At 46.3% G+C, this 27,547-nt stretch overlaps 1 protein-coding gene and 1 pseudogene across 1 annotated transcript; both read left to right on the forward strand.

The window, feature by feature from the left end:
- Nucleotides 1-12,471, forward strand: part of LOC134338962 (ras-related protein rab7-like) — a 38,775-nt pseudogene extending 26,304 nt beyond the window's left edge.
- A 1,907-nt stretch (nucleotides 12,472-14,378) lies between these two features.
- Nucleotides 14,379-15,335, forward strand: LOC134338963 (C3a anaphylatoxin chemotactic receptor-like). The gene has a single exon (XM_063035184.1). The coding sequence runs from the start codon at nucleotides 14,379-14,381 to the stop codon at nucleotides 15,333-15,335; it is 957 nt and encodes a 318-aa protein (XP_062891254.1).
- The last annotated feature ends 12,212 nt before the right edge of the window (nucleotides 15,336-27,547 follow it).

Raw genomic sequence — 27,547 nt, forward strand, 5'->3', positions numbered from 1 at the left:
TCTCTTGTTTTCTTTACTAACCCTTTAGTCAAATTAGGAGTTGTAAAGATAAATATTTCAGTCGTATGCGGTGCGCTCTCTGTTATGTCGTGACACCAATTTGTAACAGGGTAGTGAATTACACAGCATCCACAGAAACAAGGGATTTTGGGTGGGATTGCGCCTCAATATCACGGGTTTGGCGGGGCCGGAGATTGAATTCCCTGGACTTAAGCAGCCGAGGAAACCGAGTTATTTCAAAAGTTCATTACAGGGTCAAATTCCAAAATACTGCAGTACAGCAATTTCTGCAGTATCGCATTCACTGTACAGTATGTACGGGATTCACGGCGTCTCGGGAGGGCTTTAGCACTCCATTACAGGTAAAGACCTCGCCACCACCCGAGCACATCTGCGAGGAGAGCTGTCACAGGACAGCAGCATCCATCAGCAAGCACCTTGCCATCCAGGCCTGCTCCCTTCCCTCTGCAGCCATTGGGCAGGAGGCATCAGAGTCTTCGGTAGTAACACCACCAGGTTCAGGAACAGTTATTACCCGTCGACCATCCCAGGCTGCTGAACCAGAACAGATAACTTCTCTCACCCCAACACTGAACAGATCTCACAACCTACCGACTCACTTTCAAGAGCTCAATACTCAAGTTGTCAATATTTATTTTTTTTATTTCTTTTTTGTTATTTTGTTTTCCTTTCTTGTATTTCCGCAATTTGTTGTCTTTTACACGTTGGTTGTTTCTCCGCCTGTGTTGGTATGCAGTTTTCCATTGATTGTATATCGTTTCTTTGTATTTACTGTGAATGGTCTGGGGGGAAAAAACGAATCTCAGGGTTGTGTGTATATGGTGTCATATATTTTGATGATAAATTTACTTTGAAAGTTGAACTTGGTAGTTTTCCTCAGAACTGATTTTCCCGCAGAGGACGGCCTGTCCGTGTGTAGGGGTGTCCTTCTGGCGGAAGATGCGCATACGCTGGTGTTCAGACTGCTATCGCTTGCGACAGCTTAAACGGATTTGGACTAAAATTGAGTTGGGCTCATGGGCAAATTTGAGATGACCTCTAGAAAATAAAAAAGTGAATCGGTATTTCCGGCTTGTTGGGAATATTGTCAATATTGTCATGGGATTCACCAGGACGTAAACGAATTGAAAATATGGGCAGGAAAATGGTAAATGGGGTTCATCCAGTCCAGTGTCTGGTTTTCCATGTGTGCGTATGTGTGTTGGGCGATGTATGGGGTAGGGTCAAATATCTGAGATATCTACAAAATAATCGAATAGGCCATTCGTATTATTGACATCCACTCAGCGGCTATTTTATTAGGTATCTCCTGTATCAAATAAAGTTGCCATGAAGTCTATATTCGTCGTCTTTTTTTGTTGCAACCCATCCACTTCAAGGTCCGATGTGCTTTGCGTTCAGAGATGTTTCTCTGCACACCTCTTTGCAACGGTTGTTTCATCTGAGTTACTGTCACCTTCCTGACAGCTCGAACCAGATTGGCCATTCTCCTCTCACGCTTCACATCAAAAAGGCGTTTTTGTCTACAGGACTGCCGCTCACTAGACTTTTGTTTTTGATTCTCGCACCATTCCCTGGGAAGTCTCGAGTCTGTCGTGCGTGAAATTCCTAGGAGACCAGCAGTCTCTGAGTTACTCAAACCACCCCCCCTGGCACCAACAATCATTCCCCGGCCAAAGTCACTTGATCCCATTTCATCCCCCGTTCTTATCTTTGTTCTCTAAAAGTGGTAAAATGGCCACTGAATGTATGTATTCGAAAAGCAAGCGAACCAATATTATACATTATTGGAATTTCCCCTCCCTACTTTTATATACAACAAGCATCTTCTCCACTTGTGTTGCCACTTTCATGTAGATATGGACTTAAACACCTGAGATGCTTCCACACAACAGGGCTCCTATGCTTCTCCCGTTTACTGGATACCTACCTCCGACATTTAAGCTCCCAAAGTGGGACACCACATACTCGACTGCATGAAATCCAATATGCCCATTTCTCTGTCCATATTTGTAATTGATCTGCATCCCGGCGAACCCCATGACAACACACACTGTGGCCTCTGTTTTAGGTACACCTGCACACCAGTCCGTTAATACGAATATCTAATCACCCAATCAAGTGGTAGCAACTCAATGCAGAAAAGTATACAGAATGCGAGAACGTGACTTTAATTACTTTGAATTTAAATCATGAAACATCAGACTGTGACTTGTTACTTTGATCGTGGAATGATTGTTGGTGCAATTTGGGAGGGTTTCTGTATCACAGAAACTGCTGATTTTCTGGGAGGTGCACACCCAACAGACTCCAGAGTTTGCACAGCAGAGTGCGAGAAACAAAAGCGTTCAGTGAGCTGCAGTTCTGTGGACGAAAACGCCTTGTTCATGGGAGAGGTCAGAAGAGAATGGTCAGACTGGCTGAAGCTGGGAGCAAAGCGACAGTAACTCAAATAACCACGCGTTGCAACAGTGCTGTGCCCCACCTTTGTTATGCTCTGGACCAATATCATTAAGTAAAAGGTCCACGGAGCCCCTGTGCAGGCAGCATCCTTTTCCCAGGCTGGGAAAGTCAGACACGATAGCAGTGTTTCAGAGGTGTGTAGACACAGGGTGCAAAATATGAGGCTGTCATTGCAGCAGACGGCTCTAGATGACAAGATACTGGGTGTGTTTGAAGTGGAGGTTGTTCATTCGTTCGTTCTGTGCCCTATCGTATCGTGGGCGATCGTGGTCCTTCCATCACCATGATTGCTCACGGCGAAGTTTTCCACAGAAGTGGTCTGCCATTGCCCCTTCTCCTGGCCAGTGCCTTTACAAGATGGTTCAGCCGAGGCATTATCAATGTCCTTCAGAGAATGTCTGCGGGGCGTCGGAGGTCGCATAATCGGGACTTGTGATATACAACTCCTGTGCATACCGCCTGCTCCCACGGCTTCATGTAGCCCTGGTCGGGAGGGCGAAGTAGGTGCTCCACCTTGTCTAAGGGTGACCTGCAAGCTGCCAGATGGAAGGAGCGTCTTACACCTCCTTTGGTAGATATGTATCTCCAACCCGCTACCTAAAAAGGTCGTTGTGTTCTCCATTTAGAAAGGATGTCGTAGGATATGGAGAGAAGACAGGAGAATGGTGTTGAGGGAAATGATAAATCAGACATGATGGATTGGTGGAGAACAGTCGATGGGCTGAGTGGCCTCAGTCTGCTTCTATGAATGGTGGTCTGATGGTATTTAAAAAAGAATGGAATAAAGGGCTATGCACCAAGTTTAAAGAAATTAATGTGGTTTGGTCTTCTGTTCATGACAGAAATGCTGGGTCGAAGGACCTGTCGCTATGTTTCATAATTCAAAATTCTGTGTTCGGAACGCATTGTGCAATATTCTCCCTGATGCAAAGGGGAGGACTCCCCCGTTCCGTTGAAAAAGCTCCACTGGGGTATCTTTTGTCCCATATCTGTCGCCGCCAGTATCGCTCGGCCAAGGGACCTCGAGAAGAATCCCTGAGATGTTGTCTCCAGGGTGACAGTGCTTTGGAATTACGTTCCGCAATGTTTCACTACGGCGCCGTGAGCCTCTGCAACCACAGTTCACAGTTTAAGTGTAACTGATACTCAAGCATACATGAATACCCATGAATATAGCCAAAAGGAACAGCGTTACTCCGGGGTCAAGTTACAAAATAGGATAGAACACGCACACACACCACACGGGATATAAGATAGCATGCATATATAAGATATAAGTAAATACGTCAGAAAATAAAAATAGTCCAAGGTCCTGAATCTATGAATGTTGCAGAAATCGGAATCAGTATATGAACTAGACGTTCAGTAACCAGAACAAAGCGACTATCGGCGCCGACTTCCTCACCAAAGATATTATGTGACCAGTTGGTCACCATACAGATGACAACCCCCCCGCCCCCACTCCTCCATCACTCGGTGCCGCCTGTACATGGTTCTCCTTTTCACTGTCTCTCTGCTCCCTTGTTCTTTTTCAATACCTCCTTCACCCTACTTCGACTTCACTGTGTCTGACCCTGGCAGAGTGTGATGGGATGATTTGGAGGGAGCTTCATTCTGCGTCTGACCCCGGAAGTGAGTGATGGGATGGGGCAGAGGGAGCTTCAATCTGCATCGGACCCCGGGAGTGTGTGATGTGACGGTGGAGAAGGAGCTTCATTGTGTGTCTGATCCTGGGTGTGTGTGATGGGACGGTGTGGAGGGAGTTTCACTCTGTGTCTGACCCCGGGAGTGTGTGATGGGACGGTGTGGAGGGAGTTTCACTCTGTGTCTGACCCCGGGAGTGTGGGATGGGACGGTGTGGAGGGAGTTTCACTCTGTGTCTGACCCCGGGAGTGTGTGATGGGACGGTGTGAAGGGAGTTTCACTCTGTCTGACCCCGGGAGTGTGTGATGTGACGGTGTAGAAGGAGCTTCATTGTCTGTCTGACCCCGGGAGTGTGTGATGGGACGGTGTGGAGGGAGCTTCACTCTGTGTCTGACCCCGGGAGTGTGTGATGGCACGGTGTTGAGGGAGTTTCACTCTGTGTCTGACCCCGGGAGTGTGTGATGGGACGGTGTGAAGGGAGTTTCACTCTGTCTGACCCCGGGAGTGTGTGATGTGACGGTGTAGAAGGAGCTTCATTGTGTGTCTGACCCCGGGAGTGTGTGATGGGACGGTGTGGAGGGAGCTTCACTCTGTGTCTGACCCTGGGAATGTGTGATGGGACGGTGTGGAGGGAGCTTCACTCTGGGTCTGACCCTGGGAATGTGTGATGGGGCGGTGTCGAGGGAGGGCTCATCCTGGGAATGTGTAATAGTACGGTACGGTACACCTGACCCTAAGAGTGTGGTGTGACTGTATCTCTCCCCATCCATCAGATCTGCGACACGGTCGGCAGGAGCGGTTCCAGTCTCTGGGCATCGCTTTCTACTGCGGCTCTGACTGCTGCGCACTGGTGTTCGATGTCACCGCAGCCAACAGCTTCAAGGTGCTGGACAGCTGCCTGTCTTGATCCAGGCCTGCCCGCGGGACCGTGATAACTTCCCCTGCTTTGTCCTCGGCAACAAGATCGACCTGGAGGCCTGTCTGGTGCCAGGCAAGCAAGCGCAGGTCTGGTGCCAGAGTGAAAACAACATCTTCTGCTTTGACATTATTACCCAGAAGCCCATCAAAATGGATCAGAGCTTCCAGACATGCGCATGATGTCCTGAAGCAGGAATGTGAACAAGCACTACGGGAGGTTTTAGGGAGCGATCTCCGCCTTCTTTATTCCTTTACATTTTCCACCTATCATCTCTCAGCTTCTAAACATGTCCCTGTCCCTACATACCTAGCTCTACTATCACCATTTACCTTCTCTTCCTTCCCTTCACCCTTCTCCCCTCCTACCTTCTTCCCTTTCCTTTCCAGTCCATATAGGAGCAGAATTAGGCCACTCAGCTAATTAAGTATGCTCCACCATCTTTCTTATCATGGCTGATCCAAATTTCCTCTCAACCCCATTGTATTGTATTCCCCCGTATCCATATCCATTCATGCTCTGACCACTGAAGAATTTATTAACCTCTGCCTTAAATAAACCAAGAGACTTGTCCTCCACAGCTGCCCGCGTCAACGAATTCCACAGATTCATTGCTTTCTGGCCAAGGAAATTCTTCCTCATCTCCGTTCTAAAAGGCCTCTCCTCTACCCTGAGACTGTGTTCCGTGGTATTAGACTGTTCCACCAAAGGAAACCACCTCTCCATATCGACCCGATAAAGTCCTTTCACTGTCCGATAGGTTTCAATTAGCCTACGCTCATCCTCGTGATTACAGGTCCAGAGCCATCAAACGCTTTTCACATGACAAGTCTTTCAACCCTGGAAAGATTTCCGTACATCTCCTGTGAACACTTTCCAGTTACAGCACATTCGTTCTGAGAAAACGGGCCCAAATCTGCTCACAATATTGCAAATCAGACCCTTGCATTGCTTCATTAATTCTGAACATCACATCTTTGTTTTTAGATTCTGTATCCTCTTGCAATGAATGTTAGCATCGCATCTGCTTTCCTCACCACAATATCAACCTGCAAATTAACCTTCAGGGTGTAGTGCACGAGGAAACCCAAATCCTTTTACACCTCATGAAAAAAATTCTATCCATTCTGAAAATACTCAACACTTCCAGTTCTTCTACCAACGTGCATGACCATATATTTCCCTACACTGTATTGCATCCTGTACTTCTTTGCCCATTCTCCTTATCTTTCTGATCTTTTGTAGCCTCACTACTCCATCAAAACTAACTTCTAATCCATCTGTACCTTCTGCAGAATTAGCAACATAGCCATCAATTCCGTCACTCAAATTGTCATATCATGTAAAAAGAATCGGACTAATCAGAGACCCCTGAGGTAAACAACTTGTCACCGGCAACCAGCCAGAAAAGGCTCCCGCTCTCTGCCTCCGGCTAAGCAGCCACTGCTTTATCCATGCTGGAATATTTCCGGTAAATCCATGGGGTCGTAGTTTATTAAGTAACCTCAGGTGTGGCACCTTCACAAAAGACTTCTGAAAATCCAAGTACACAACATCAACCGATTCTCTTTTGGCTATCCTTCTTGCCATTTCGTCAGATAATGCCTTCAAAACCTCTTCAGCCATCTCTTTCAGAACCCTGGGGTGTACACCATCGGGTCCAGATGACTAATCCACCTTCAGGCTTTCAGATTCCGAAGAATCTTCTCAGGTAATGGTGACCTTACACACTTCATGACCTCTGACATGCTGAACCTCCACCGTACTGCTAGTGTCTTGCAGAGGGAAGACTGATGGAAAACAGTTATTCAGTTTGTCCATCATATCTTTATCCTCCTCTACTACCTCTCCAACATCATTTACCAGTAGCCCAATATCGATTCTTGGCTCTGTTTCACACTTTATGTATCTCAAGAAACTTTTGGTATCCTCCTTAATACTGTTGACTAGCTTAGTTTTGTCTTGAATCCGTGCATTAATGACTTTTGGAGATGTTCAGGATGTCAGAGGTCATGAAGTGTGTAAGGTCACCATTACCTGAGAAGATTCTTCGAAAGCTAAAAGCCTGAAGGTAGATTAGTCATCTGGACCCGATGGTGTACACCCCAGGGTTCTGAAAGAGATGGCTGAAGAGGTTTTGAAGGCATTAACTGACGAAATGGCAAGAAGGATAGCCAAAAGAGAATCGGTTGATGTTGTGTACTTGGATTTCCAGAAGTCTTTTGTGAAGGTACCACACCTGAGGTTACTTAATAAACTACGACCCCATGGATTTACCGGAAATATTCCAGCATGGATAAAGCAGTGGCTGCTTAGCCGGAGGCAGGGAGCGGGAGCTTTTCTGGCTGGTTGCCGGTGACAAGTTGTTTACCTCAGGGGTCTCTGATTAGTCCGATTCTTTTTACATGATATGACAATTTGAGTGACGGAATTGATGGCTATGTTGCTAATTGTGCAGACGGTACAGATGGATTAGAAGTTAGCTTTGATGGAGTAGTGAGGCTACAAAAGATCAGACAGATAAGGAGAATGGGCAAAAAGTATCAGATGCAATACAGTGTCGGGAAATATCTGGTCATGCACGTTGGTAGAAGAACTGGAAGTGTTGACTATTTTCAGAATGGATAGAATTTTTTTCATGAGGTGTAAAAGGATTTGGGTTTCCTCGTGCACTACACCCTGAAGGTTAATTTGCAGGTTGATATTGTGGTGAGGGAAGCAGACGCGATGTTAACATTCATTTCAAGAGGATACAGAATCTAAAAACAAAGATGTGATGTTTAGAATTAATGAAGCAATGCAGGGGTCTGATTTGCACTATTGTGAGCAGATTTGGGCCCGTTATCTCAGAACGAATGTGCTGTAACTGGAAAGTGTTCACAGGAGATGTACGGAAATCTTTCCAGGGTTGAAAGACTTGTCATGCGAAAAGCGTTTGATGGCTCTGGACCTGTAATCACTGGGATGAGCGTAGGCTAATTGAACTCTATCGGACAGTGAAAGGCCTGTAAAGGGTCGATATAGAGAGAAGGTTTCCTTTGGTGGAACAGTCTAATACCACGGAACATAGTCTCGGGGTAGAGGAGAGGCCTTATTAGAACGGAGATAAGGAAGAATGTCCTTAGCCAGAAAGAAATGAATCTGTGGAATTCGTTGACGCGGGCAGCTGTGGAGGACAAGTCTCTTCATGGCAACTTTATTTGATACGTGAGATACCTAATGAAATAGCTGCTGAGTGTTAGTCAAAAATACTGATGGTCCACTCGATTAGATTATGAGGACACTCAGTCCTCGTTTATTGTCATTTAGAAATGCATGCATTAAAAAGTGCTACAATGTTCCTCCAGAATGATATCACAAGAAACACAGGACAAACCAAGACTGAAACAGACAAAAACACATAATTATAACATATAGTTACAACAGTGCAAAGCCATACCGTAATTTGATAAAGAGCAGACCATGGGTACGGTAAAAAAAAATGGAAAATAAAATAACAATAAAGAAATAAAAATAAATATTGACAACTTGAGTATAGAGATCTTGAAAATGAGTCGGTAGGTTGTGAGATCTGTTCAGTGTTGGGGTGAGAGAAGTTATCTGTTCTGGTTCAGCAGCCGGGGATGGTCGACGGGTAATAACTGTTCCTGAACCTGGTGGTGTTGCTACCGAAGACACTGATGCCTCCTGCCCGATGGCTGCAGAGGGAAGGGAGCAGGCCTGGATGGCAAGGTGCTTGCTGATGGATGCTGCTGTCCTGTGATGGCTCTCCTCGCAGATGTGCTCGGGTGGTGGCAAGGTCTTTACCTGTAATGGAGTGCTAAAGCCCTCCCGAGACGCCGTGAATCCCGTACATACTGTACAGTGAATGCGATACAACAGAAATTGCTGTAGTGCAGTATTTTGGAATTTGACCTTGTAATGAACTTTTCAAATAACTCGGTTTCCTCGGCGGCTTAAGTCCAGGGAATTCAATCTCCGGCCCCGCCAAACCCGCGCAATCCCACCCAAAATCCCTTGTTTCCGTGGATGCTGTGTAATTCACTACCCTATTAAACATTGGTGTGACGACATAACAGACAGTCCACCGCACACGATCAAAAGATTTAACTTTGCACTTCCTAATTTGATGAAAGGGTTAATAAAGAAAATGACAAAATAAGGAGAGGGCCCATTTTAATGTAACAGTGTAATATGCACCAGTTGGAGCAGTTCGGAGGAGCGACATTTCGGCAAGAGCAATTTATTAAAAAGAGCCAGTAACAATAATTGAAGTACAACCTGAGCGGCCATTCTTTTGAGTGAGCCAGTCTTTAGAGTGGCTTTGGATAATTAGGTTTCGGCGAGAATTGACTTCGGAGAAGTATGTCTTTTATCTTATTCTCCCTCTCTCTCCCTCTCTCTGTCTCTGTGTGTGTGTGTGTGTGTGTGTGTGTGTGTGTGTGTGCGTGAGTGTGTGTGCGTTCTTATTTCTTCATTTCTTATACTTTAGTGAGAACAGCTTCAAGAGCAGTGTTTTGTACTCTGTGTGGTATGCGGGATGTCTGTGAGACCTCCGGAGGCCCAGATAAACACATCCGAGCCAGGTGCACCGAGTTGCAGTCCTGACATTAACGTATTAATGAACTGGAGCTGCTGCTCCACGACCTTCGACACATACGGTAAAATAACGAGGTGATTACAGCAGCAATTGGGAGGTAGTCAACTCTAGAATTCATGACACAGGTAACTGGGTGACTGTCAGGACAAGGATGGGAAATACACGGCCAGTGCAGAGTATACCTGCAGCTATTCCCCTCAATAATCAGCATACAACTTTAAGTACTGTTGAGGGGGACGAATTACCGGGGGAGGGAAGGGCACAGTGACCGGTTCTCTCGCAGAGCAGAGAGGTGAAGACAACTGCAGTGTTGACAGACAAAGAAATGGAGATGATGTTCTGTGGGCGCGGTAATGGCACCAGAATGGTACGTTGCCTCCCTGGTGCCAGGATCAGTGATGTCTCTGAACGGACACACGGCATTCCCAAAAGCGGGAGTGAACAGCCAGAAGTCTTAGTACTCATTGGCACCAATGAACTAGGGAGACAAAGTGAGGAAGTCCCGAAGAGATGTTAGGGAGCCCGGTAGAAAGCTGAGAATCAACACCACCAGGGTAGTAATCCCTGGACTGCTGCCGGTGGCATGTCCCTGTGATGGTAAGGATAGGAAAAATTGCCAGGTAAATGAGTGGCTGATGAGCTGGTGTAGGGGGCACACACGGGTTCAGATTTAGAGATCACCGGGATCTCCTCTGGGGAAGCTATGTCCTGCCCAAAAGGGACGGATTACATCTGAACGCAAGGATGTCTAATATTCTTGTGGGCAGGTTCGCTGAAGCTGTTCGGGAATGTATTTGGCAGGGTAGTGGGAACAAGAGTGATAGTGCTGAATATGAGGCAGCTGGTTTACAAACAGAAACAATGTGTAGTGAGACTACTAGCTAGGAAAGGCTAATGACAGGAAAAATTGCAGTCAACAGGATGAGTCGCAAAGTAAAAGGCGGACAAAATCGAAAAGGGCGACCGGAGGACTGAGGGTGTTGAATTTTAATTCACACAGCATACAGCATCAGAGAGATGAATTGGTATTGTAGCAAAGCTGCAGATTTCCATGCATAATGGAGAGGGCATTCCTGAATCGTGTCTGAATGAAGATTGTAGCTGGGAGCTTAATGTCAAGGGATGCACAATGCATGAAAAGTCAAGCAGGAAAGTACAGGGCAGGCGTGACTCTGTTGGTAAAATACAAATGAAATGAAATCATTGCGGATAGAACTAAAGAACTGCAACTGCAAGAAGCCCCGGATGAAGTTATTGTTATTGTGGAATTGAGTAGAAAGCTTTAGCTAAAAAAACCCCAAAGGGGAAGTGATGATAATATGAACGAATCTACTTTGAGAAGGAGAAGCTAAAAGCAGATATATCAGTGTCACAGCAGAGTAAAGTGAATTAGAGTCATGAGAGAGGAGCAGGCCAGAATTGATTGGAAAAGAACACTGGAAGGGATGACGTCAGAGCATCAATGGCTGGAATTTCTGGAAACAATTCAGGAGGCACAGCATATGTAGATCCCAAATAGAAGAAGTATTCTAAAGGCAAATTGAAACGATCATGGCCAAGAAGATAAGTTAAAACCAACGTAAACCCAAACAAGGGTTATATATTAGCTAGAAAGGCTAGATATTTAGGGGATTAACAAGCTTTTAAAACCCAAATGGAAAAACTAAAAAGTTATTAAAAAGCTCATGATGGAATAGGAAGGTAAGCTAGCCAATAACATTAAAGAGGATACTAAATGTTTCTTTAGAGACGTAAAGTTCAAAAGAGAAGCGAGAGAGGTGATATTGGACGGCTGTAAAAAGGTACTGGAGAGATAATAATGGGGGACACAGAAACGGCGGACCACCTTAATAACTATTTTACATCAGTGCTCATTGTGGGAAACACCAGCATGAAGTGTGTGAATTCACTACCCCTCGGGATAAAGTTTTAGGGAACGTCAAAGGTCTGTCATGGACCAGAGGGGGGTTAATATCAGAAATTAACCACGTGGCCTCTTTATCTACTTTGCTCATCGAAAATAAAAGGAAATGTTTTGTTCTTCAGAGCTTTCTGAGCAAATTGTTATCTCCTGATGTCAACACCTCAGCTTCCTCATATTGAGCTTCTTGGAACTTCAAACCCACAGAGTCTCTACCGAAGTGGACTAACTCATCTCTTCGGCTCATTCGGAACCAAGGACCCACCTTAGTAAATCAGCATCCAAATTCCGCACAAGACACAACTCCTCAATATATCTCGAGCACCCGAAGAAACCCACCGTCGAATTTAACGTCTGAGTGCAAGTATACAAAACTGCTGAGGACCGGGACACAGTCGGAGACTCCACGGACAGGTGAGATGCATTTCCACCGGGTTCATATTAATTTGGAAATGTGGCGACTGATCAGGGAACATCGGCGTGTCTGTGTTGCGCAAGAAACCTTGTCTTCCTGCATTCGGGAGGTTTTTCAGGAGATAACTCAGTTAGCTAGTGAAGGCAGGACAGTGGGTTTCTCAACATGCACTTCAATGAGGAGAACATTAGAGATTACAGAGTCTGGGCTTGTTTTCCATGCGGTCGAAGAACGCTGACGGATGACCTGACAAAATAAATTAAGATAACAGATACAGAGACAGTGTAGACAGAATCGCTTTCCCATGGTAGGAGCAAAATTGAGAGGAAGGCTTATATTTATACCGAGGAATGGAGATTTAAGTCGAATATAAGGGATTTTTTTTTAGAATTTGTTTTAATTCTCAATTCGATTTCGAGATACAGCGCGGTAACAAGCCCTTCCGGCCCTACGAGACCGCCCCGCCCAATTACACCCATGTGATCAATTAACCTATTAGAGTCTCCAGCCTTCTGGGCTTGAAAGGCTTATCATGTGAGGAAGGTGTTTTGGTCCTGGGCTTCTATTCACTGGAATTTAGAAGAATGAAACGGGACTTCGTTGAAACCTGTGGAATGTTGAAAAGCCTCGACACAGTCGATGTGGAGTAGATATTTCCTATGTTGTGGGAAGCTAAGAGCAGCCGACACAGTCTCAGAAGGGAAGGCCGTCCTTTTAGAAGGGAGATTCTGATTAATTTCTGAAGCCAGAGAGTGGTGAATCTGTGAAATTCATTGCCACAGGGAGCTCCATGTTTCTGTATTTTTAAGACAGAGGTGATTGATTCTTGATTGGACAAGACATGCCCGGAAACAGGGGGAAGGCAAGAGGTTGGTGCTGAAAAGGAATATGGCGGAACAGACTCTGTGAGCCAAATGCTGGTAGTGGTCGAGGTCGTTTATACGCTGATGAGAGGCAGAAATGGAGTAGACAGACAGTATCTTTATTTTTCAAGTGTTGAAATGGCCAGTACCAGAGGGCGTGCCTTTAGCGTGAGTGGGGGTAAGATGAAAGGAGATGTGAAGGGTAAGTTATGTTTTCACAGAGAGCGGTGGGGGCCTGGAATGCGCTGAAAGAGTGGTGGTGGAGGCAGATACATTGCGACTGTTAAAAGTCTTTTGAATAGGAACATGAATGTGAAGGAAATGGACATTTTGTCAGCAGTCGCGATTAGTTACGTTGGCCGTGTGATTACTAATTTAATTGGTTCGGTATAATATCGTGCACTATTCCTGTGCTGGGTGATTCTGTGCTCTTGCAGGACTCTGCAAAGCGTCCTGGGCACATTTCTGTAGTGAGGGTGACTTCGACTTTTGCACAGTATTGTATTTGTCAACGAAGACCGGAGAGCGTCGGGCGGAAGCAAATGATGATGGGAATGGCGAAGGTGAAGCGCCTCGGGAGGGATGAGGGACAGGTACCAGAGAAGGAGAGCCAGGGACGGTGCTGGAGGCGGTTGCTGGCTCGGATGCAGACACGCGCGGACCTGGGACACCAGGGAAGGTCATTTGATTCTAAACAATTCGTTTAGTGATTATTACAGAATGACCCTCTGGTGCTTCCCGCTTCCTCCCATCTCGCTTCCCGCTTTCCCAATCATGATTCCCTTCTCCCAGCCCCCTTACCACTCTCAGTCCACAACAAATACACATGTCAGAATCTGGTCACTCACATACATCATGAAATTTGGTGACAGTGCAATCCATCAAATTAATAAAGTGCTGTTTAGTGATAGTAACCGGCCCAACGAGCCGCACTGCCCATCAACCTACCTGGTTAACCACAGAAAAGATCATGAAGGTCAATCAACCTAAGTACCAGAACGTTTTTGGAATGTGGGAGGAATGCAGAGTACCCAGGGGAATCCCCCACGGTCACGGGAGTGAGTATTAGTGGTGGTAGTCGCTTGATCGCTCGAGTCCAGTATGATGTTCTTCTAAGGGATTGTCATCCGCGGGTCCTCGGCTGGCTGTAGAGGCCGATCCAGGATCAACATAACGGCAGTGTTCGGGTGCATTCCCTTAATGGAGATCGGCTGTGCGTGACTTTGTCTAACGTGGGGAAGCTAATATACGGGCTGACATCACATGGTCGTTGACAGGTCGGGGACATGCCGGGGGGACGGTGCGGTCAGGGTCCAGTGGCTTGGAATGCAAGACGACTGTGGTCTCTGCGCTGACGCAGACATCCGCCGCCTTGACGGCCGTTGTGGTGTATCAGGTTTCTGCTCCGTATTGCACCGCATCTCTGCCCGCCTTCCTCTCTTTCCCTCATCGCTCTCGCCTGTCCTCCTGAATTCGCCGTCTCTCCATTCTGCACCGCTCTCACTTCCACAATATCTCCCCCACCAGATCCGACAATGTCGTTCTCCGAAGGAGTGTCCAGTTCGACGCTCGCTGGGAATCTCTCCTCCCACAATTCCACGGCCGATGGAAACAGAATGGAGTGGGGAGCACCTTCCGTCATATCAATGGTCATCTTCACCCTCACCTTCCTACTGGGCGTCCCGGGCAACGGCGCAGTCATCTGGGTGACCGGCTTCAAGATGAAGAGTAAGATCCACACGGTGTGTTTCCTGAACCTGGCTCTGGCTGACCTAATCTATTGCCTGACCCTTCCCTTCCGCATGACCAACATCATCCTGAGCTACTCTGGGCACAAAACCTACTTTCCCTGGAAGTTTTCTGGAACCTTGATGTTCCTCAACGCCTCCGCCAGCATATATCTGTTATGTCTGATCAGCATCTGCCGCTGCCTGGCTATTACTCGGTCCACCTGGTTGCAGCAGCATCCGAGCCTCACATGGGTTCGTGGGGCCTGCTTCGGAGTCTGGATCCTAGCCTTCGTCATGTGCCTGCCTATCCTCCTGCTTCAGGATTTCAAGAAGCAATTGGCCGTGTTGGAGCCATTTTGGTTTGTTTGCATCTTCTGCCTCCCCATGGTTATTATGATCACCTGCTACTCCCTGATTGGCTGGAAGCTGCAAGGGAACAAGTTCGTCAAATCTAAGAAACCTGTACACCTCATCATCACCGTTGTCGTCACCTTTATGATCTGTTGGTACCCCAATGCTGTCTGCGACCTCGTTTCAACCTTCTCCACACCGATTCCCGGAGACTGGTGGTTATTCACTGTAGCCTTGGCCTCCTTCAACAGCGCCCTCAACCCCCTTCTCTATGTCTTCGCTGGCCGCGAATTCCACCAGGCCTTCAGGCGCTCTTTTGTCACGTCGCTCCGTCTGACCCTCGCCGAGCAGAGGCTAGAATTGCAGACCCAGACCCAGACCGGGAACCTCACCTCAAATAGAAATGTCTGAGGGAGTTCGTAGGGACAGACATCCGACCGATATCCCCTGAATACAGACACAGTGGACAGTCCGAAGCAATTGTGCTCGGCAGTGCAATCTTTCAGAACATGGAACATAGAACAATCGGCCTACAATGTATCGTATCAATTCAATCAGTCGATAAATGCCCAATTAACCTCATCCTCTCTGCCTACACAAAGGCGATATCCTTCCCTTTTACACATTCGACCTATCTAAACATCTCTTAAAGGCCTCTAACCATTCTACTCTCACCATTTCAGCAGCGTATACCAGGCACACACCACTGTCTGTGTAAATAACTTGCCCCTCGCATTTCCTTTGCAATGACGCCCTCTCACTTTAAATGCACGTCCGCTGGTATTAGACATTTCAAGCCTGGGAAGCATACTGAATATCCATGCCTTTCATGATCTTCTATACCTTATCCCGCCACCCCAGTGAAAATAACCCAAGTGTGTTCAACCTCCCGTAGTCGACGATGCTCTCTAATCCAGGCAGCATCCTGGTGCACCCTCTGCACCCTCTGCAAAGCCTCGACATCTTTCCTGCAATGGGCGACCAGAACTGTATACACCTCTTTCACCAAGTAGTCTCCATCTTCCTATGACCTCTCGCCTTACAAGTCATTTTCACCCTCAGAACAGGATGTATTTTTTCGCTGCCTTCCCTGTAAACTCCACAGAAATCAGAAGTTACTGAAATATTCAAAACAATCTGTCTGGCGTGAACTATCATCCGCCATCAAACTCACTTAGATCACATTTCTTCCCCATTCTGATGTTTGGTCTGAACAACAACTGAATCTCTTGATCATGTCTGCAAGTTTATACGCATTGCGCTGCTGCCACATGATTGGCTGAATAGATGTTTGCATTGACGAGCAGGTATTCAGGTCGACCTAATAAAGTGGCCTAATGTATTGTAAAGGTTCTGAATATCAAAATAATAGTATAAAGAGCAGTAAATTGTAAAACAAAAAAACAAAATCAGATCAATATGTGCTGTTACCACCCTCTGCCTTTAAAGCTCCATCACTTCTCTTACTTCCACTGTCGTGTAGTTTTATACGAGAATCGGCTGGATCCTGGAGCATCCTGGAGAACTTGCCACGGTCCTTCAGCACACCTTGGCTCACTCGCTTGCTCCTGTTTCTCCAGGTGATCCCAGGCAGCCTCGATGATGTTGTGGTCAGGTCCCCCTGGACACCATGCCACTTAAATCCACACATAAAAAATCTAGCGGACCCAGGACATTGGCACAGTATTAGCTGGATCCTTTGATAGACATCTTCACGGTGCACAGCTCAACCAAACCCTTGTGTCGATAACCCATCTATTTGCATCTCCATCCATGTTATTAATATCTATTACAAACAGCTGAAATTCCTGGCACTTCTCTGTGACGAAAACCGCTGGACCTGCCTTACACTCAGAATAATACCCACCACCGCCCCCCCCCCCCCCCTTCTTTGGACATGCCAAATTTGAATCCAGGGAACAAAGACGCCGTGGATTCCGTCCATAATGCACATTCAGTACTATCACCTCAGTGTTTCGGCCCGGTTGTGGTTGAAAGATTGGCGCCCTCTAGAGGCGCTGTCCACTGTATACCACTTCCTGCAAGCAGGGTGATTTTTCCTTTCTCTCTGATATGAAGCACACCAGAGACAAGATCTCAGTTCATTCTTTGGCTTTGTACAGCAATACATGTGAGTCTTAAGCTTTTAGCAATTTTAATAAAAGTTTCGTGGACATATTTTGAACAAAATTCGTGATTATACTCCTGTAGACTGTATAGATATTGTGTACATGTACCGTGTCCTGCTAAAACTACCCGACTTGTATGCGATAAAAACAGTGTTATAGGGTTGTGATTATCTTAAGACAACAGCAATTCTTTAGAGATCAATCAATTTCCATGCCACATTCCCGTCAACTGCAATTAAATTCTGAAAGTTACAGGTGTGTATGACGTCACTGCAGTTTTCCAGGATGGCATTGGGATCCTCAGACTTGTCAACGATAAAATACTATTAAATGAAAATAACACGCCCGCCTTTTAGAAATCCGATCTGCTTCCTTATACCATCCGGGACATAGTAGCCGGTCTGCGAGATTATAGGGACGGCTTTCCGCTCAAGTTGGAATGGAGCCTACGGACAAGACCAGTAGTCCCAAGTGCCAAGAAAATTCGTCCTGCAGGATCTGTGCTGACTTTAAGGTCACCATCGATTCAATACTCAAAGTAGATCAATCCCATTGACCAGGATAGAGAATATCTTTGCAAACCGTTCTGAAGGAAAAGACCTCAGCAAAATGGTCTTAGCTGAGCCCTACATACAGATAGAGAGGGAAGAAGAGTCCAATCTGTTTCTCAGTCCTTATCGCTTAATAGGCTTGTTTTTAGAGTTGCATTTGCACCTGCAGTCTGTCAGAAAGCTACGGACCAGGTTCTGGAAAGCTGCCGGGGAACCTAGATTACATCATTGTTACCGGTAAGGCTGACAAGGAACATCTTCAAAGTCTCATGACAGCGTTAAAAAGATGAATAGATTGGGGGTTCTGAACACGACGCAAGTGCGAATTCCTTACGCCAAGCATCCTTACAAAGGTGGCTGCGGTTGTCTGTAGAATCAGCCCGCACCGTCACGGGCAGAAATGCGGCCGCCATCAAGGAAATCTTCAAGAGGACTGCATGCATCATTAAAAACTCTAACCACCTGGGGACAAGCCCTCATCCCGTTACAATCACGGGAGAGGAGGTACAGGAGCCCGAAGATCCACACTCAGTGATTCAGGAAACATTTCTTCCTGACCGTCATCTGAACAGCCCATGAACATGACCACACGACTGCTTTTTATTCTACAAACTCATTATGTATTTTGCAATTTGTAGTAATTTTTAGTATTTTGCTCCAACAAATCAACAAATTTCACGCCAACTATATTGCGATGATAATAAGCCAGATAAAACGATACGCTCGACTTTTATTGTGTCAACACCGACCATTAAAATTCCCCATGTCAACAAATCGCGTTACAATTTCACGCGGGGCAACCCTTGCCGTCCGTTCAGGGGGAGCACAGGGCAAGGACCTGGGTCCACGAGCATCTGAAGCCACGACCCACCCGAATCCGCTTTTTAAAGTGATTTCTTCTTCCTCCAGTCTGTCCTTTCGCTCCTCGGTGGGAAGTCCAAAGAGCACCCCTCCGCTCAATGTATCTCCCGCCACCGCGCCCTCCCCTCTCCCCGGCTCCTGGCTCAATCGACCCAAACATGACGGCGGGAGCAGAGGCAGCGGCCAACGGCGACGACCAACTGCGTTTCTATCCATTGGTTGCTGCACCTCGACCGGATGCCTCGGGACGGAGGAGGACATAAAAGAGCTGAGGCGCAGGGTGAGACAAAGGCAGATCCGCACGCCGGGAAAACAGACAGCAGACACAAACACGGAGCAGCGGCGTAATTCTTCGTGGTCTACGCATGCGCGCTGCCATGGAGGTTCCTGGGGAATGTAGTCAAAAAAGGCTCCATCTTCAAATAATTTGAATGCGCTTTTTGTGATTCAACTTCTTGTCCGTCCTGTTCTGCTATGAATGACAGCATGTTCGGGGAACATGGAAAGCGTGATGGACCGAGACACTGGCATTTAGGGCGGTAATGATGGTCTTCCGTCTCTGGCGGAGTTCATCATCGTGTCAGTAGCTTCGTCTCTGTCTTCACTACTGTTAGACATCCGGGGTGAAGACTCAGGAATATCATCGCACTCAGATGTAGAAGGATGCTTCATTGCTGTTTCCATAACAGTTTTGTTTTGCTAGTCAGGGTTAGCCCTGTGCTGAAACCCCGAGCCTGGAGGACTAGTGGATCACTCCTAACCTGGGGCCTATCCTGAGATTTCTTCGGCACAGGTGACCCTATCAAGAGAGAAGGCATGAAGGCCTAACTCTAGCCAACATTGTTCTTCGGGCCATTGAGACACACAAGCCTCCAAACCCCACGACGAGGTTGTCGTCCTTTTGAAGGAATGAGGAGATTAAAAGAAAAGGCGGCAGGCGGTAGAGTAAATCCTTCCCCACTGGGCTTAGGTCAAATCTTAAGAGTCATCCGTGGTGCTTAAAAGTTCTAGAGAGACGGGAACTGCCGCCAGTGAGGGCAGAGCAACTGCGACTCGCAAAACAAAAGAAACGCGAGGTAGGCAGCTCGAGAATCCTAATGCTCGAGACCCCCCACCCTCCCACACCCCCACACATTCCAGTCACCTCAGGTACTACTTTCCTGCTCTCATGCACACAGTGCGGAGGGTGAGAATACAGCCCCGTACCGCCCATGAACGATAGCGCGCCCGGGTAACGGGAGAGCGAGGCGTACAGGAACACTGGCCTGGGAGAAAGTTCCGAAAACAGACGGATGCAGGAAGGGAGAAGTCAGAGATCTGTACACATGACCCCACCCTCCGCAGCAACCTCAAGCAAATAACACAAAAACTAAAGACGGCGGATATGCAAAGCAGACGGGGAAGAGAGATCCACAGGGCCGGTGGGAAGACAACATCCTTTTGCGATAAGGGAGAGACTTGTTACTTCCACCAGCAACGAGCTTCCTCACACAAACTACAGCGCAGACTCTCCATGCACCTGTCTCGCCAAATCTGGCAGGGATGAAGGTAGAGCAGCGGTGGCTGAAATTTCTGGCAGCCATCAGAAGACAAGCGATCGATACAGCCCAATGCGGATGTAGACTAACGGCAAGATGACGCAACCATGGCTATAAAGGGAAGTCAGCGCCAACATAAAAAAACAAAGTGAGGGCATATCATAGAGCAAATTTGTGGAATGCTAGAGGATTGCTAAGCTTTTACAAACCAACAGCAAGCAGCTCCAAAAGTCATTAATGCACGGATTCAAGACAAAACTAAGCTAGTCAACAGTATTAAGGAGGATACCAAATGTTTCTTCAGATGCATAAAGTGTGAAACAGAGCCAAGAATCGATATTGGGCCACTGGTAAATGATGTTGGAGAGGTAGTAGAGGAGGATAAAGATATGATGGACGAACTGAATAACTGTTTTCCATCAGTCTTCCCTCTGCAAGACACTAGCAGTACGGTGGAGGTTCAGCATGTCAGAGGTCATGAAGTGTGTAAGGTCACCATTACCTGAGAAGATTCTTCGGAATCTGAAAGCCTGAAGGTGGATTAGTCATCTGGACCCGATGGTGTACACCCCAGGGTTCTGAAAGAGATGGCTGAAGAGGTTTTGAAGGCATTAACTGACGAAATGGCAAGAAGGATAGCCAAAAGAGAATCGGTTGATGTTGTGTACTTGGATTTCCAGAAGTCTTTTGTGAAGGTGCCACACCTGAGGTTACTTAATAAACTACGACCCCATGGATTTACCGGAAATATTCCAGTATGGATAAAGCAGTGGCTGCTTAGCCGGAGGCAGAGAGCGGGAGCCTTTTCTGGCTGGTTGCCGGTGACAAGTTGTTTACCTCAGGGGTCTCTGATTAGTCCGATTCTTTTTACATGATATGACAATTTGAGTGACGGAATTGATGGCTATGTTGCTAATTCTGCAGACGGTACAGATGGATTAGAAGTTAGTTTTGATGGAGTAGTGAGGCTACAAAAGATCAGAAAGATAAGGAGAATGGGCAAAGAAGTACAGGATGCAATACAGTGTCGGGAAATATATGGTCATGCACGTTGGTAGAAGAACTGGAAGTGTTGACTATTTTCAGAATGGATAGAATTTTTTTCATGAGGTGTAAAAGGATTTGGGTTTCCTCGTGCACTACACCCTGAAGGTTAATTTGCATGTTGATATTGTGGTGAGGAAAGCAGACGCGATGTTAACATTCATTTCAAAAGGATACAGAATCTAAAAACAAAGAAGTGATGTTCAGAATTAATGAAGCAATGCAGGGGTCTGATTTGCACTATTGTGAGCAGATTTGGGCCCGTTTTCTCAGAACGAATGTGCTGTAACTGGAAAGTGTTCACAGGAGATGTACGGAAATCTTTCCAGGGTTGAAAGACTTGTCATGTGAAAAGCGTTTGATGGCTCTGGACCTGTAATCACTGGGATGAGCGTAGGCTAATTGAACTCTATCGGACAGTGAAAGGCCTGTATAGGGTCGATATGGAGAAAAGGTTTCCTTTGGTGGAACAGTCTAATACCACGGAACATAGTCTCGGGGTAGAGGAGAGGCCTTATTAGAACGGAGATAAGGAAGAATGTCCTTAGCCAGAAAGAAATGAATCTGTGGAATTCGTTGACGCGGGCAGCTGTGGAGGACAAGTCTCTTCATGGCAACTTTATTTGATACTTGAGATACCTAATCAAATAGCCGCTGAGTGTATGTCAAAAATACTGATGATCCACTCGATTAGATTATGAGGTCACTCAGTCCTCGTTTATTGTCATTTAGAAATGCATGCATTAAAAAGTGCTACAATGTTCCTCCAGAATGATATCACAAGAAACACAGGACAAACCAAGACTGAAACAGACAAAAACACATAATTACAACATATAGTTACAACAGTGCAAAGCAATACCGTAATTTGATAAAGAGCAGAGCATGGGTACGGTAAAAAAAAAAGGAAAATAAAATAACAATAAAGAAATAAAAATAAATATTGACAACTTGAGTATTGAGCTCTTGAAAATGAGTCGGTAGGTTGTGAGATCTGTTCAGTGTTGGGGTGAGAGAAGTTATCTGTTCTGGTTCAGCAGCCGGGGATGGTCGACGGGTAATAACTGTTCCTGAACCTGGTGCTGTTGCTACCGAAGACACTGATGCCTCCTGCCCGATGGCTGCAGAGGGAAGGGAGCAGGCCTGGATGGCAAGGTGCTTGCTGATGGATGCTACTGTCCTGTGACGGCTCTCCTCGCAGATGTGCTCGGGTGGTGGCGAGGTCTTTACCTGTAATGGAGTGCTAAAGCCCTCCCGAGACGCCGTGAATCCGTACATACTGCACAGTGAATGCGATACAGCAGAAATTGCTGTAGTGCAGTATTTTGGAATTTGACCTTGTAATGAACTTTTGAAATAACTCAGTTTCCTCGGCGGCTTAAGTCCAGAGAATTCAATCTCCGGCCCCGCCAAACCCGTGATATTGAGGCGCAATCCCACCCAAAATCCCTTGTTTCTGTGGATGTTGTATAATTCACTACCCTATTAAACATTGGTGTGACGACATAACAGACTGTCCACCGTACACGATCAAAAGATTTAACTTTGCACTTCCTAATTTGACGAAAGGGTTAATAAAGAAAATAACAAAATAAGGAAAGGGCCCATTTTAATGTAACAGTCTAATATGCACCAGTTGGAGCAGTTCGGAGCAGCGACATTTCGGCAAAAGCAATTTATTAAAAAGAGCCAGTAACAATAATTCAAGTACAACCTGAGCGGCCATTCTTTTGAGTGAGCCGGTCTTTAGAGTCGCTTTGGATAATTAGGTATCGGCGAGATCAGGCTTGGGAGAAGAATGTGTTATATGTTATTTTCTCTCTCTCTCTCTCTCTCTCTCTCTCTCTCTCTCTCTCTCTCTCTCTCTCTCTCTCTCCCTCTCTCTCTGTCTCTGTGTGTGTGTGTGTGTGTGTGTGTGTGTGTGTGTGTGTGTGCGTGAGTGTGTGTGCGTTCTTATTTCTTCATTTCTTATACTTTAGTGAGAACAGCTTCAAGAGCAGTGTTTTGTACTCTGTGTGGCATGCGGGATGTCTGTGAGACCTCCGGAGGCCCAGATAAACACATGCGAGCCAGGTGCACCGAGTTGCAGTCCTGACATTAACGTATTAATGAACTGGAGCTGCTGCTCCACGACCTTCGACACATACGGTAAAATAACGAGGTGATTACAGCAGCTATCGGGAGGTAGTCAACTCTAGAATTCATGACACAGGTAACTGGGTGACTGTCAGGACAAGGATGGGAAATACACGGCCAGTGCAGAGTATACCTGCAGCTATTCCCCTCAATAATTAGTAAACAACTTTAAGAACTGTTGAGGGGGACAAATTACCAGGCATGGGAAAGCACAGTGACCGGGCCTCAGGCACTGTGTCTGGTGCTGTGCCTCACCAGAGCAGAGAGGTAAAGACGACTGCAGTGTTGACAGTCAAAGAAACGGAGATGATGTTCTGTGGGCTCGGTAATGACACTAGATTGGTACGTGGCCTCCCTGATGCCAAGATCAGTGATGTATCTGAACGGATCCATGGCATTCCTCAAGGCGAGGGTGAACAGCCAGAAGTCTTAGTATGCATTGGCACCAATGAACCAGAGACACAAAGTGAGGAAGACTTGAAGAGATTTTTGGGAGCTCGGTAGAAAGCTGAGAATCAAGACGACCGGGGTACTAATCGATAGACTGCTGCCTGTGCCATGTGACATTGATCGTAAGCATTGGAAGAATTGCCAGGTAAACGAGTGGCTGATGAGCTGGTGTAGGGGGCACACACGGGTTCAGATTTAGAGATCACCGGGATCTCCCCTGGGGAAGCTATGTCCTGCACAAAAGGGACGGATTACACCTGAACGCGACGATGTCTAATATCCTTGTGGGCGGGTTCGCTGAAGTTGTTCGGGAATGTTTTTGGCAGGGTAGTGGGAACAAGAGAGATAGTACTGAATATGAGGCAGCTGGTTTACAAACAGAGACAATGTGTAGTGAGACTATTAGCAAGGAAAGGCTAATGACAGGAGAAATTTCAGTCAACAGGATGAGTCGCAACGTAAAAGCCGGACAAAATCGAAAAGGGCGACCAGTGGACTGAGGGTGTTGCATTTTAATTCACACAGCATACGGCATCAGAGAGATGAACTTGTATTGTAGCACAGTTACAGATTTCCATGCATGATAGCGAGGGCATTACTGAATCGTGGCTGAATGAAGATTGTATCTGGGAGCTTAATGTCCAAGGATACACACTGTATCGAAAGGTCAGGCAGGAAAGTAGAGGGGAGGCGTGACTCTGATGGTAAAATACAAATGAAATGAAATAATTGCGAATAGAACTAAAGAACTGCAACTGCAAGAAGCCCCAGATGAAGTTTTTGTTATTGTGGAATTGAGTAGAAAGCTTTATGTAAAAAAAAACCCAAAGGGGAAGTGATCATAATATAAACGAATTTACTTTGAGAAGGAGAAGCTAAAAGCAGGTATATTAGTTTTACAGCAGTTAAAGTGTTTAGAGTCATGAGAGCGGAGCAGGCCAGAATTGATTGGAAAATAACACTGGAAGGGATGACGTCAGAGCAGCAATGGTTGGAATTTCTGGAAACAATTCAGAAGGCAACACATGTACAGATCTCAAACAGGAAGAAGTATTCTACAGGCAAATTGAAACGATCATGGGCAAGAAGAGAAGTTAAGACCAACATAAACCCAAATATGGGTTATAGAATGGCTAGATATTTAGGGGATTAACAAGCTTTTAAATAGCAACTGGAAAAACTAAGAAGATAATAAAAAGCTCCAGATGGAATAGGAAGGTAAGCTCGCCAAAAATATTAAAGAGATACAAAATGTTTCTTTAGAGACGTAAAGTGTGAAAGAGAAACGAGAGAGGTGATACTGGACCGCTGTAATAAGGTGCTGGAGAGATACTACTGGGGGACACGGAAACGGCGGACCACCGGAACAACTATTTTACATCAGTGTTCATTGTGGGAGACACCAGCATGAAGTCTGTGAATTCACTATTCCTAGGGAGAAAGTTTTGGGGAACCTCAAAGGTCTGAACGTAGATAGATCACATGGACTAGAGGGGGTTAATTTCAGAAATTAACCACGTGGCCTCTTTATCTGCTTTACTTCTCCAAAATAAAAGGAAATGTTTTGTTCTTGAGAGCTTGCTGAGTAAAGTATTATCTCCTGATGTCAACACCTCAGCTTCCTCATATTGAGCTTCTTGGAACTTCAAACCCAAAGAATCTCTACCGAGGTGCACTAACTCATCTCGTCGGTGCATTCCGAATTAAGACCCTACTTTTGCTAAATCAGCATCCAAGTTCCGCATAAGACACAACTCCTCAATATATCTCGAGCACCCGAAGAAACCCACCGTCGAATTTAACGTTTGAGTGCAAGTATACAAAACTGCTGAGGACCGGGACACAGCCGGAGACTCCACGGACAGGTGAGATGCATTTCCACCGGGTTTATATTAATTTGGAAATGTGGTGACCGATCAGGGAACATCGGCGTGGCTGTGTTGCGTAAGAAACCGTGTCTTCCTGCTTTCGGGAGGTTTTTCAGGAGATAACTCAGTTAGCCAGTGAAGGCAGGACAGTGGGTTTCTCAACATGCAGTTCAATGAGAAGAACTTTAGAGATTACAGAGGTTGGGCTTGTTTTCCATGCGGTCGAAGATCGCTGACGGATGACCTGACAAAATAAATTAAGATAACAGATACAGAGCCAGTGTAGACAGAATCGCTTCCCGTGGTAGAAGCAAAATTGAGAGGAAGGCTTATATTTATCCCGAGGAAAGGAGATTTAAGACGAATATAAGGGATTTTTTTTTTAGAATTTGTTTTAATTCTCAATTCGATTTCGAGATACAGCGCGGTAACAAGCCCTTCCGGCCCTACGAGACCGCCCCGCCCAATTACACCCATGTGATCAATTAACCTATTAGAGTCTCCAGCCTTCTGGGCTTGAAAGGCTTATCATGTGAGGAAGGTGTTTTGGTCCTGGGCTTCTATTCACTGGAATTTAGAAGAATGAAACGGGACTTCGTTGAAACCTGTGGAATGTTGAAAAGCCTCGACACAGTCGATGTGGAGTAGATATTTCCTATGTTGTGGGAAGCTAAGAGCAGCCGACACAGTCTCAGAAGGGAAGGCCGTCCTTTTAGAAGGGAGATTCTGATTAATTTCTGAAGCCAGAGAGTGGTGAATCTGTGAAATTCATTGCCACAGGGAGCTCCATGTTTCTGTATTTTTAAGACAGAGGTGATTGATTCTTGATTGGTCAGGACATGCCCGGAAACAGGGGGAAGGCAAGAGGTTGGTGCTGAAAAGGAATATTGCGGAACGGACTCAATGAGCCAAATACTGGCAGTGGTAGAAGTCGTTTATACGCTGATGAGAGACAGAGATGGAGTAGTCAGACAGTATCTTTATTTTTCTGGTGTTGAAATGGCCAGTACCAGACGGCGTGCCTTTAAGGTGAGAGAGGGTAAGATCAAAGGAGATGTGAAGGGTAAGTTACGTTTTCACAGAGAGCGGTGGGGGCCTGGAATGCGCTGAAATAATGTTGGTGGAGGCAGATAAATTGAGACCGTTTAGAGTCGCTTGGATAGGAACATGAATGTGAGGAAAATGGACATTGCGTCAGCAGTCACAATTAGTTACCTTGGCCGTCTGAATACTAATTTAATTGGCTCGGTATAATATTGTGGACTATTCCTGGGCTGGGTGATTCTGTGTTCTTGCAGGACTCTGCAAAGCGTCCTGGGCACATTTCTGTAGAGAGGGTGACTTCGACTTTTGCACAGTATTGTATTTGTCAACGAAGACCGGAGAGCGTCGGGCGGAAGCAAAGGATGATGGGAATGGCGAAGGTGAAGCGCCTCGGGAGGGATGAGGGACAGGTACCAGAGAAGGAGAGCCAGGGACGGTGCTGGAGGCGGTTGCTGGCGCGGATGCAGACACGCGCGGACCTGGGACACCAGGGAAGGTCATTTGATTCTAAACAATTCGTTTAGTGATTATTACAGAATGACCGTCTGGTGCTTCCCGCTTCCTCCCATCTCCCTTCCCCTTTCCCCAACCATGATTCCCTTCTCCCAGCCCCCTTACCACTCTCAGTCCACAACAAAGACCCATATCAGAATCTGGTCACTCACATACATCATGAAATTTGCTGACATTGCAATGCATCAAATTAATAAAGTAATTTTTTGTGATAGTAACTGGCCCAACGAGCCGCACTGCCCATCAACCTACCTGGTTAGCCACGGGGAAGTTCACAAAGGTCAATTAACCTGAGTACCAGAACTTTTTTGGAATGTAGGAGCAAAGCAGAGTACCCAGGGGAATCCCCCACGGTCACGGGAGTTAGTGTTATTGGTGGTAGTCGCTTGATCGCTCGAGTCCAGTATGATGTTCTCCTAAGGGATTGTCATCCGCGGGTCCTCGACTGGCTGTAGAGGCCGATCCAGGATCCACATAACGGCAGTGTTC

The sequence above is a fragment of the Mobula hypostoma genome, chromosome 28 (assembly GCF_963921235.1).
Source record: "Mobula hypostoma chromosome 28, sMobHyp1.1, whole genome shotgun sequence".
NCBI lineage: Eukaryota > Metazoa > Chordata > Chondrichthyes > Myliobatiformes > Myliobatidae > Mobula > Mobula hypostoma.

What these genes read in the sequence shown, in the direction of transcription:
- LOC134338963 (XM_063035184.1), top strand. Translation starts at nt 14,379, where the DNA reads ATGTCGTTCTCCGAAGGAGTGTCCAGTTCGACGCTCGCTGGGAATCTC.